Source organism: Bombyx mandarina, chromosome 22 (genome assembly GCF_030267445.1).
Source record: "Bombyx mandarina strain Sakado chromosome 22, ASM3026744v2".
In the NCBI taxonomy this organism is placed as follows: Eukaryota; Metazoa; Arthropoda; class Insecta; order Lepidoptera; family Bombycidae; genus Bombyx; species Bombyx mandarina.
In genome coordinates this window covers 6,527,322-6,539,887 of record NC_143228.1, presented here as the reverse complement: position 1 = coordinate 6,539,887, position 12,566 = coordinate 6,527,322, and the positions used below count along the sequence as shown (strand labels likewise).

General features: G+C 36.4%; 1 protein-coding gene across 1 annotated transcript; it reads right to left on the bottom strand.

The window, feature by feature from the left end:
* Positions 1-4,235: 4,235 nt before the first annotated feature.
* Positions 4,236-12,275, bottom strand: LOC114243148 (traB domain-containing protein). Its single transcript, XM_028174532.2, has 8 exons — positions 12,002-12,275; positions 11,048-11,190; positions 9,572-9,696; positions 8,426-8,552; positions 7,889-8,031; positions 6,571-6,728; positions 6,158-6,260; positions 4,236-4,359 (listed from the first exon to the last, which is right to left on the bottom strand). The coding sequence occupies exons 1-8, from the start codon at positions 12,099-12,101 to the stop codon at positions 4,257-4,259; spliced, it is 1,002 nt and encodes a 333-aa protein (XP_028030333.2). The 5' UTR covers positions 12,102-12,275; the 3' UTR covers positions 4,236-4,256.
* Positions 12,276-12,566: the final 291 nt, after the last annotated feature.

The window sequence follows — 12,566 nt, the reverse complement described above, 5'->3', positions numbered from 1 at the left end:
TAGTACCATGACATGGGGTAAATTGGGACTCTGGGGTAAATTGGGACAAACCTGCGGAAGATTCTCAAAGTACCTGTAGCACGGAATCTACCTAATTTTGTTTATGTTAATATTTATCAATGTATAGAAGAAAAACCAAGTTAACTATGGAAGTACTAAATATTAGTTAAGTTGGTCCCAAAAATTCGTCAAATTAAATTGAAAACAGTGGTTGAAAAATGCGTTTTAAAACAGCTTAGAGAACTTTTAAAAAAAGTAATATTATCGTTGTTTTTTCAATAAGATCACAGTTTATATAAGTTTTTAATACACCTGGAAATACCACAAGAAACGGTAAGTTGCAATATTCTTATTTTAAATACAATATTTCGACAAAATAAAAAATGTATATTTTTTCCTTTCTTTTTGGGGAAAATTGGGACGTATGTGAGGTAATTTGGAACGAGACTGGAAAAATTAGGGACGAAAAAACACAAAATTGGAACGCGAAAAGACAAAATAGGGATGGCTTGTTAGGGTTGTCACTGATATCTTATAATGTAAAGAATGTTAATGTGTTTATCAGTTAGTTTATGTAAGTATTATAGGTAAAAGAAAAGTATATATATATAATTACTTTTTTTTCGCGACATTTACCTTGTAATATCTGCCCGGTCGTATGTCCTTTAACTCCTTTATAGCAATAAAAAAAATTAAAAATTAAAAAGAACTCAAACGAATCAAAACTTTTGTTATTTCAGAATCTATTCACGCGACGAATCATGATTTTTTTAACATTCACAAGACACACACAGATAAAAACAGGCCTCAGATTTTAAATGTAACATTAATTAAAAATCCGAGATATCTAGGTTCCAATTATGTTGAGTTTAGTTATTTAGCTTAGAAAGAATTTCTTTTATTTTTGTTATTATTGACAGTAATCAGATAAAGCTGCTTTTTTATCTTATTCACCTGATATCTTACTCTTGTTCAAAGATTATTTTGAAAATGTTGATTAAATAAAATTGTATTATTGCATTTCCAGTCCTTTTGTTTTCTATTTTTTATTCTATTTTATGATTTTGTTTCAGAGTTGTGATTTTTAAGGAAATTAAATAATAGTTTTCTAAAATATAACATGCACATACTTTTTTGATCATTGTATTGTTGATTATCATTCACGTCACATCGCTTCGGAATAGAAACCAGCTTAATTTACACTATGTTGTGTATTGTGCTTAAATTATGGATTGTATTCATCATTTCGGTCCATATAAATAATTGTATGGCACCTACCTATATATCGCAGTACTGCGAGCTGACAACCCTTACAAATATCCCAATTTAAGCCTTACCCGTGTCAATTTACCCCGGACGCAGGGTAAATTGGGACGGCCATTATTTTACCGATTATTTCTTTAAAATGAATAATTAAAATAATGTAACGGTTTTTATCACCTAGATACGTTCAAGACTCAACTTATTTCTTTGGTTGAGCAGTGACTATTTAATTAGAACTATTTTAAAATTCAATCTGAAGGTCGATTTTGTCCCTATTTACCCCATTTTACGGTAGGCATTTATACATATCTTTTTTTTTTTTGAGTTTATGGCCTGGTATCTTTAACCTTTAGGTCAACTTAAACATATCTATGGCCACTTAGCTCAGAGACTAATAATGAACAGACAGATACTAGTGGGAGTAGGTAGGCGTTTACTCTTGTTGTTCTTTTTTTCAGTGTGTATTGGGTTCAGTGTCTCCATGTATGTGAATAAATCAAGTAATAAATCAAGAGCTCCCGTGTTGCAAAAATATGGTGAATTTAGTAAAAGTATACCGTGTAAATTACTGTGTCATTTTTGAAAGGAAAAAACATTTTTATGAATGAACCAATCAACTCTGAATATTTTGTTGTTATTCTGAATTTCTCCTAGCACGGCAGTGTTTTTCATCAATGGATTTATTCATTTTTGACAACATGTCGTTAATTGGCCTGAAACTTTACGTCTTTCATCCATCACACGTACTTTTTTTTCTACTTATGCTGATAGCCCTGAGAGGCCATTTGTACTGGTGGTACGACCTCTTGTGAGTCCGCGCGGATAGGTACCACCACCCTGCCTATTGCTGCCGTGAAGCAGTAATTCGTTTCGGTTTGAATAGCAATAAAGCAAGCAATGAAAAAAAAATAAGCTTCTCCTTTACATGTAGATGAGCTCACGGGGTTCAAACCGAGAGTGTTACTAACACTGGTCCATTGAGAAGATCTGGCGAGAAACTCAGTGGTCTGTGTCTATGGGTTAATTTTCTCGTCGAGCCCTTCGTCGCAAGCGACGGGTTCGGGGAGGACGGTGACCGGTGCTTGAGGTAGGTACCTAAAAGCACCGTTAATGGATCGAGAGGTCACATGTACAAATTTATTTCTTTCTTAAATTAAATATAAATAAGGACGAGAACAGATTGCGTGGTGGAGATAAACTTCTCATTATTGGGGATTCCTCTTGGGATTTTTGTAATATTGCCATTAAAAAATTTGTTAAGTTGATAGACTGACATTCGTTTTACTCAGTAAATGATAAAATATTTACAAAAACGTTATTTATAAGGTTAATAAGGTGATATTTGACCCGGTAATAATAATAATAATAATAATGATAATGCCCGTATAGTTCGCCGGTTTCTCTCCCAATAGTCCCCAACGCTCCGGCCGATTGTTGCCCACCTCGCCGGAGTGTGTCCTGCCGTCTTCCCAGGCGTGGCAGTGTTTAATACACTATAATAATAATATTACCTTGATGGTAGATAGAGACCAGATTACGGTGCATCTACGGTAAATACTGTGTAGCTATAATACCTACATGGAGACACGGTTTCCTGTGAAAACATTATTGCCAGCGTCGTAGACCAGTACTTAGAAAAATATTTTTTTAAGGGATTTTATGAGCTTTATTTCATGTCTTATATTTTAATTTATATTCTTATTTTTATGAAAAATGATAATATGGAGTGAAATGAAATGAAATGAAGATGAATAATTTGAGACATTAATCAACCTGGATGAAATGAGATGATATGTGATTAAGTATAATCTCAGTAAAATGGTGGTCAAATAATGAGATTTTTTCACTGGACATGTTGGAGGATCCCAAGAAGTTACGTCCAGCGGCTTTGCCTATTTTCCCACATTTGTACAGTTTCACAGATATTAAACAGTTAATAAACCACCGTTATTACACATTTAAACCTGAAGAAACACTAAATAGACAAAATAAAACGAATCGCACAACTTCATTCCTCGCGTTCCCCTTACTAACTTAGAAAAAAAAAACATATTCAGGGTGGAAAGAAAGTTGACGAAATCAAAGAAAAAAAAGCCCCAATAATGTAGAGAACTTATTAAAATTGCCCGAGAAGCCATGTTCAACGACTTAGTATTTTAGAGATACGAAACAAACTTTATTTTACTTTTAAACCTTAACTAGTTTCACTGCACTTTCACTTTACTATATTCCTGCTAAGATGTGCCTATGAAACGCCGTACCCAATCCGGTGAACCGAATGGTAAACAATCGACATCGCCTTAAACACGTCATTACGGATCCTCCCGATCCATTAACGGGGCTTTGAGGTATCTCAAGCACCGGTCACCGTCCTCTCCAAACCCTTTGCTTGTGACGAAGGGCGCGACAAGTAAATTAACCCATAGACACAGCCCACTGACTTTCTCGCCGGATCTTCTCAGTGGGTCGCGTTTCCGATCCTATGGTAGATTCTGCGAAGCACTGCTCTTGCTAGGGCCAGTGTTAGTACACTCCTGGCTTGAGCCCCGTGAGCTTACCTACTAGCTCGGTGAATCTAGAATAACCCCTTCAAGTTGCTAGAATAGATATAAAAAAAAATGAAACGTTTAAGAACATTTATGAAAGATAATATTCATGTTCGCGACAACCTTGTTAATTTTACGTATTCTTGGTTTGAAATTAACGTCCGTATTATAATTATTATTATATTCAATTTGCTTTTGGTAAAGTGAACGTTGGTTTAAAATCCCACTGAATTGAGTGGACTCACTTCTCACTTGCCTTCCGTTTTTTTTAAAGAAAGCATAGAAAAAACTGCCAATTTGATTAAATATTATGAAAATTTTATTCTTCCACCCTACACTCCATACAATAACCTTATAAATATCTATTAAGTACACTTGTTTATTTACCAACCTTTAATACTTTGTAAATGTAAATAAAAGACTAGATTCGCTTAAATGGTTATAATTTTATCCAAAAATAATCCTATAAAAAAATGAAAATAATAAAAAATAAAATGTGAATTTCAAACCTTTACGAATTATCGGAACGTAAATTGGCGGAGGAGGAATCCTGAAAAAAATGTGGATAATTTAAATTGTTGTACTAATAGACATGAATCCCTGTGCATGTTTTAACAGAAATTTTTTAGTTTATTTATTATATAGGTACTGTACTGATGGTGGGCCATATCTTCCAGATTGTTACTGCCGTACAACCATAGTTGTATTCTAGTTATGAATATAGACCATAGATTAAACACTTAATTGATATAGACAACCGTTATTTTAAAATAATGGAGACTTCGAATTCAGTTATCAAGTTTGAATCAAGACCGACTTCTATGTTCAGAGTGCTTAGTGCGAGTTTCTTAACGTTCTCGATAGCGAAAAGTTAATCCAATTTTGTATGCAGTTGGAACAGCACCCCTAGCGGCAAACGTACGCAAACGATCCCATTCCATACAAATATGACTTTTATGCCGGCCACTGACATGCGCGCAAATATTCGTACATTGTACGAATGTTTGCGCGCATGTGAAGGGCCGTCAAACATTCATTCACAAACCTAGCGGCTGTGCAAATGGGTTCGCATACTCAATTTGCGAACCCGTTTGCGCGTGAGACATTCGTAAACACTTGTTTACGAATGTCTCACGAATTTCTCCTCCTTTTTAATTCGTCAATAGAACATTGAAGAGAAAAAGAGTTTTTAATTCTTTCCCAGACATCATTAACAGCCATGCTGTTTTTATGGGATTTCTTTTGGTGAAGATACGCTACACAGTAGACGTCACGAACTATGAAAATGGCGTATAGTATAGGTACGTCCGTTACTTTCGCAATCGTCGGCGCAACTGAGCAAGCGAATGTGTGGGAGACTACGCGAAGGTTCGAGGTTTGCTTTGATGTCTATTAAAAAACCGACACAGCTTGGAAAACCACGAATGCAGCGAGAACTTTGCATAATCATTCGCAAATGTCGTCCTACACTTGTGGGTTTGCGTATTCGTGCGCATGTGAGTGACCGGTGTTACGCTATCGAGAACGTACGAAAATACCCTCTGATAAGGGATTTCTATAAGATTGTTTTCTGTGAATTTCAATAAAGTACTTGTAGTAAGTGTTTGAACAAGATTGTCTAATAGCATGAGCTAAAGTAAAAGTTGAACTTGCTGTTTTAACTCAGCGGCTACTTTGAATTAAATTCTTAAACCTGAATCCTTAAAGAATCGTGATTTAAAAACTAGAATATGTGTACACCAAACAACTTAACTACCCTTCCAGCCGCAGCTCCGCTTGCGCGGACTATATATCTCGTGAGCGGAGACTCGTACTCTGTAGTGGAATGAAATATAGTCTACTTTCTTTCCTAAGGCTCAACCTATTTCCATAAAGAATTTGATCGAAATCCGTTTTGTAGTCTGGGCGTGAAAACGTAACAGACAGGAGTTACTTTTACTTTAACAATATTTTTTTGCTTTGTTACTGAAGAGTACAAAAGCAAATTCCTAAATTCGTTAAATGACGATTACTTTTTCCGCCTCGCCACCATGATCGGTCCGCTGTCTGCATCCAGCGTATTCCTTCAACCTTCAACATGTCGCCTGTCCACCTTGTGGGAGGCCTACTCAGGTAAATCTGATTATCTGTTACGTTTTTACGCCGAAACAACTAAACCCATTTTGACGAAATTCGTTATAGAAATAATTTGGACCCCCCGGAAGAATATAGGCAAGATACCTTTTAATCAAAAGCTGCACGGGTGTTCAATCACTCGATATAAAGTCTAGTACACGTAGATCGGAAAGTCAGTAAATGATAATCATTTATAATTGATATATTGAAACAGAAAAACTACCTTCACTTACAAGAGCAGAGGAACAATGTCTTCTTGCTTCATCTTTCCATAGTACTTGATAATTCCGTCCACATGACCCATGCCAACTACTCCTAGTACGCGTGGACTTTCCACTGTTCAAATGTTAATTAACAATTAATTATTACCTAGATAAACAGCAGAAGATACTGCTATGCCATAATATAAAAAATCTTGCGGCCAACTTCAGAAAATTCTAGACTAGCGACGATGAACGAATTCTGGTTTGAAAAGTAGGACAGCCATTGTACCAAAGCCACTAAAACTTTAATTTCGTTTCAAGGTGTTCCTACAGCAGCGTTTATGTTGTGGTGTCTACAGGCTACAGTAACCGCTCAAGGGCAAATGGGCCGTGAAGCCGCCTTCCTGTGTCAATAAATAAAAAAGAATTCATTAACAGCTAACCTGAACGAACACACTCTTGCAATGAATATGCAAGACATTTATCCCTTTCATCGACAAAAACATGGAATATCTTTTTGAATGCCGGAACGTCCTTTATTATTTCTTCAAATTGAGATTGTACGAACTCTTTGTCTTTGTACTTTTCCAGATTATTTTTACTAGAGAAAGTTCAAGTTGACCTTACATATAATAGTTGGTGAACTTAATACGAGGTATAAACTAAACCTACAATTTCAAACTACTTTTTGTGATTGAGACATCACTGGTGGCCTGGTGGTTTCCAGTTTTATCAGTCAGGTGGGCGAGCAAAGGCTCAGCCAAGACAAAGGCTCAGCAAATTCAAAGTAGGCGATCTATTAGGAAGTCGTCGTGGCCTAAAGGATAAGACGTCTGGTGCATTCGTGTTGAGCGATACACCGATTCTCAAATTTTAGGCGGGTACCAATTTTTCTAATAAAATACGTACTCAACAAATATTCACGATTGACTTCCACGGTAAAAGAATAACATCGTGTAATAAAAATCAAGCCCGCAAAATTTATAATTTGCGTAATTACTGGTGGTAGGACCTCTTGTGAGTCCGCGCGGGTAGGTACCACTACCCTGCCTATTTCTGCCGTGAAGCAATGATGCGTTTCGGTTTGAAGGGTGGGGCAGCCGTTGTAACTATACTTGAGACTTTTTTTTTAATTGCCCTTGTAGGCAGACGAGCATACGGCCCACCTGATGGTGAGTGGTTACCGTCGCCCATGGACTTCAGCAATGCCAGGGGCAGAGCCAAGCTGCTGCCTACCGCAGCCTACCTTAGAACTTACATCTCAAGGTGGGTGGCGCATTTACGTTGTAGATGTCTATGGGTTCCAGTAACCACTTAACACCAATCAGTTGGGCTTTGAGCTCGTCCACCCATCTAAGCAATAAAAAAAAATAAAAAAACGAAGACTGCTGTTGCATGGTTAGTGGTATGGGCTAATATAGGTAGCACCGGTAAGTAATACGGTTTTGCTCCGACCATCTTGCTCACTTGTGCCGCACCATGGGTTCCGACTTGAAAATCCTATGTTGAAGTCGTCGAATTTGAAAAGTTTGTTTTATGTTATATTTCAAGTAAGGCATATACATATAAACAACGAGCTCAAACCGATTTTTATTTTACAAGCTATTTATGAGTTCATTGACATATGTACATACCAACGCGGCAACGGTCTTGATAACCCACATAAAGTTTATCAAAAAAAACGTACTAAAGTTTATCAAATTACTAAAGACTAAAATAAATTACAATTTAGATACAAAAACGATGATCAATTACACATACTCTAAGGGCTTCGGGTTCGATGTTGAAATGTGATACAGGACTTGACCCAGCTCGTAGACACTTAGCGACTGAAAAGCTCGTGCTATTGTTATTTGAATCGGTCGATCTCCAAGATACAGTTTACATCCAGGAATTTTTTGCATCTGTCAAGTATACGATAAATTTTGTTCCAAATACTGATACTGGTACTTAAGACTATTTTAGTAAAAAATATATTCTCCTGGCTACTGTTACATAAACTATATTGGTTAACGCGATTTCGTATTCATTTGATTTTCATTCTTGTTTCCCTTACCAATTATTGAAAAATAAATAAATTTAAATTCCAGGAGATTTAACGTAGATTTAATCTTTATTTTGAAAGAATTTTCAGACTGAGCTAATCAGTATTCGTAGAAATAAAAATAAAATATAAAATCTATAACATTTGGTTTCATACATTCATCAAACTGTTTTATATAAATAGATAAATCTATTATGATAAGAGAACTTATATTTTAAAGAAATCAAACATTTTATGATTGACTATGCGATTACCTCGTGATATGCTCTCCGGAATTCTCCTCCAGGAGCAACACCTAACTCTTTAGCTATATCAGCATAAGTTTTCAGCAGCATGGCATGGAGCATTCCAGTTACGAGATTTTGGCCTTTGACGGCTTGTCTGTTAAAAACCTTTTGTTTTAAATTTTAGTTTAAGTTTATTCTTACAATAAAAAAATATCAGAAGTGAGTTTGTATTGTCGATAAGTAGGCTGTCTACTTATCTTCTAATTATTAGAATAAATTATTTAATTAATGCCAAAAATAATGACATTTATCCGCTTCGACGACCGCCGGTTCGGCGTTTCGTAGAGACAGAATGGCGAGGATGTAAGCGCTGCAAAACGCGTCAGCTCACCCCCACCTCCGTCATCTGAGCCAGCCACGAGTTTTTCGATCTACTGTTTTTTTATTATTGCCTTTGTACGAGCATACGGCCCACCTGATGGTAAGTGGTCACCGTCGCTCATAGACGTCATCAATGCCAGGGGCAGAGCCACTCTGCTGCCTACCATAAAGTACTCTCCGCAAGCCTCGTTTGAAGAAGGAATTGTCATAGCGCTCGGAAAACACCGTGGAGGGAAGTTCATTCCAAAGCCGGATGGTACGTGGCAAAAAAGATCTTTGGAAACGCACTGTCGATGAACGCAGTGGTTCCAGATAATATGGATGAACTCTGCTCCGATGGCGGGAAGTGCGATGATAAAAAGGAGATGAGGGGATCATCTCAGGGGTTTCGGTCGGTTTAATTGCGACAAGGCGCACCTACTGCCCTCATCGCGTAGGCGGAAGTCAGACGAGCTGCGCTCCAAAAACTGGTATTACAACTCCTATTCAATACGTTCGCGACGTCGACCTCAGTTTCAATCAGGACAGTTGTATAACAATAGTCAACTGTCCTACCCTTGAAACCGGAATGCATGACTGCTTTGCGACAGACATAAGGAGGCTGGTGTAACCTACCCGTGAGGGTTTACACTTATACACCAAAAAATTACCGGTTCAGGTTCGAAGTACAATACTTAGAGACTTCTCCGCTGAATCCCTTCGACGCCTTGTACAACACCTACGGAAAGAGATGGGGTGGTGCTATTCAAGAACGACACCAAACAGGCGAAATAATGATTTGTCAAAACTTACTTTAGCTTTTTGGAATCAAAATTTTTTGCATCTTCCAAAAACTTCTTTTCGTCTAGTTCCAATAGTGATACTCTTTGGCGACAAAGTTCTACCAAAATACCATTGGGATTCAGTATTTTTACTATCTAAAATAATTTTACGATAAACAACACTGTATACCTATCCGTACGTAGGTACAACCGTGAATCACTATATTAAATACGCTTGATCACATTAGCTATCAGTGCTCAAACACACTTAATCCTAGCGTTGAGGTGTCATAAGACAAGGTGAATGATCAATTTAAGATATGAGGTCGAATCTCAATATTAGATACCGTATAACTGTTGGAGGTGTCATAAGACAAAATGATCAATTTAAGCTATGTGGTCGAATCTCAGTTGTAAGTACCGTATAACTGTTTCTCTATCCTTGAAAACCAGAATGCATAAATAATATGCGGTAGAAATAGGCAAGACGGCGGTACCCACCGGAAAGGACTCATAGTACAACCCTAAGTGTGCAAATTAAAATTTTCAAAGTTCACTTTATTCAATACGTTCTTCTTCCATCGGCATCGTAGATGTCGGTATTAATAATATTGCATTAAGCCATGTCAATATCAGTTTAAAAGTTACACTAAACGTAAATAATGTTTTATAAATAAAACTACTTTTACGGCTTAACCTGACGCCTTTTATTATCTTTACATTATTTCCGACGTTTCGGACACTACAGTTTTTGTCGTTTTACAGTTTCCGGGTTCATGTACCTACGACTCGGGAAAATCCTTCTTGTCATGTATCTTCATTATGATAAATAATAACTTATAAGTAAATACTTATAAATATCAACTTAAAAATAAACAACTCCCTAATTGCTATATTGAGAACTAGTAGTAAAATGTGTTTTAATCCCAAATAGGTTAGTTTACCATCCCGCTTATTTGTTATTTTAAATAAAACAACAATGGAAAACTTCTATCTAGCGAAGGTTTTTGCAGATACGGGTCCCGGCCTGAGGGGTACTGGTGTCCCCCGCCTACTATGTCATATGAGGTTTCCTGATCAATGTGGGAGAACCAGTATCTATTATAGGTCTGTGGAGGGTTAGCGCTTGCTTGCCGTACCTGCGTCTAGGTATTTTATAGACATCCTCTGGCCTTGAATCGTGGAAAGCTGTTGGAGAGGCCATTGTGGTTTTATACGAAACGAGTGACCATTTTGGCTTATAGATCACACTCACAATATTGGTCCACCTCGTCCGTGGATCCTTAACGAAATATATCCATAACCAAAAAAAAATGCAATTAATGAGATTCCAGCAAAGCATAAGTAGCAAGAGTTGTAGTACCCGATTACAAACCAATGATTATTTTTTAGCAAACCATTCATAGATATATTACTAGTGAACTGCATACGCCACCAAATCAAATGTATTTTTGTTTTGTAATTATGGATTTAATTATGATTTATGAACTTGGCTTATCTGAATTACCTCTGAAACATCTTCAATAGACTGTTTGCTGAAGTGCACTGTACCCAAAAGAACGACCGTGGCTTGTTTATCATTTTGCAAAAGTGTAGCAGATTTTGGTAAATGCTGGGATACATCACTTTTCTTTCGTAATAGAACCTTTTCTGCAAGTATTACAATTCTTAGTCATATTTTTATTACCCTTATTGGTTGGAGAAAGTGACGGCTAACTGATGTTGTTATCGAATCCCATAAAACAAAATATGTACCTACGTGAATTACATAACCCAGTTTTAGTTATGAGGATGTCTCAATGAAACTATATAACGACTGCCCTAGTCTTTAAACCCTAATGCCTGGCTACTACGTACGTAAACTACCTACTTCGTTTCAAAAAGAGGCAGACCGTAGCGTGAGAAGATTCTGCGAAGCACTGCTCTTGCTAGGGCTAGTGTTAGCAAATTCTCTGAGGTTGAGCCCGTGAGCTCCGAAGAAGCTGGAATAGGCTACGGATTAGGCTACGAGCGAAACAGACACAGGGAATACTTGCGGACTTACAAGACGTAATACCACCAGTAATTACGCAAATTATAATTTAGCGGGTTTTATTTTTTATTATACGACGTTATTCTTTCACCGTGGAAGTCAATCGTGAACATTTGTTATGTACGTATTTCATTAGAATTAAAAATTACAGTCAGTTAGCTGATATTGTCCAGTCTAACACAGTGTTGATAAGTATTTTCAATGACCACATTAAATACAATACAGATTTTATTTTAAACATGTAAAAGCATTTTTTTAATTCACGTACCAAATGGCAACAATTCGAAGGCAACAACGTACAGAAATTTGAATTACGTGGTTAAAATAGTGATAAGTTTGAATTTATTACCTATCTACATTGTATGTTTATGATTAGGTACGCTGATGTTATGCCCCAAATACTGAATAAGAATGTTGTTAAACACTTACGACTATAATATGTTTGTACAGTGTTTGGTTTTGCTGTGACAATGCTTTCAATATTCTTATATAACAATTGTCTAGCTATTACACATATTGGGCATTTCATATTTTATATTTCACTATTTATAAAAACTAGAATTTCGTCACATATCTGTAAAATAGACGAGAATTTATTTTAGGTGGTATCGAAAACTGATTTATAAATTACTACACCATAATTGATAGGTTAAAACAATAAATTTATCTCACAAATAGGTTTGATTCGTTTGCAAGGAGTATGGACTCACCTTGAGTGCCATTGGTTTTGTTATTCAAATTTCTACTGGAAGATAAAAATAAAACAGTTACTTTTTAGGCAAATTAAAATATTTTTAAGTGAGTAATTTATTGAAGACATTGTTGTACTTTTAGCTGGAGCGCGAGTAGCAAAGTTCTGTGAATTGTTTTTTGTAAATTTACTGTTTCTACAGGTTTAAATGTGTAAAATGGTAGTTTATTAGCTGTTTAGAATATGTCAAAGTGCTCAAATCTGGGGAAAATAAATAAAGCCGCTGGACTTCTAGAGTTTTAT

Coding starts and splice junctions, on each gene's coding strand:
- LOC114243148 (XM_028174532.2), bottom strand. CDS start 12,101: ATGAAATGCCCAATATGTGTAATAGCTAGACAATTGTTATATAAGAAT. Junction 6,729..7,888: donor TCGAACCCGAAGCCCTTAGA/GTATGTGTAATT, acceptor AACTTTCTCTAG/TAAAAATAATCTGGAAAAGT. Junction 6,261..6,570: donor GCAAGAGTGTGTTCGTTCAG/GTTAGCTGTTAA, acceptor ACATTTGAACAG/TGGAAAGTCCACGCGTACTA.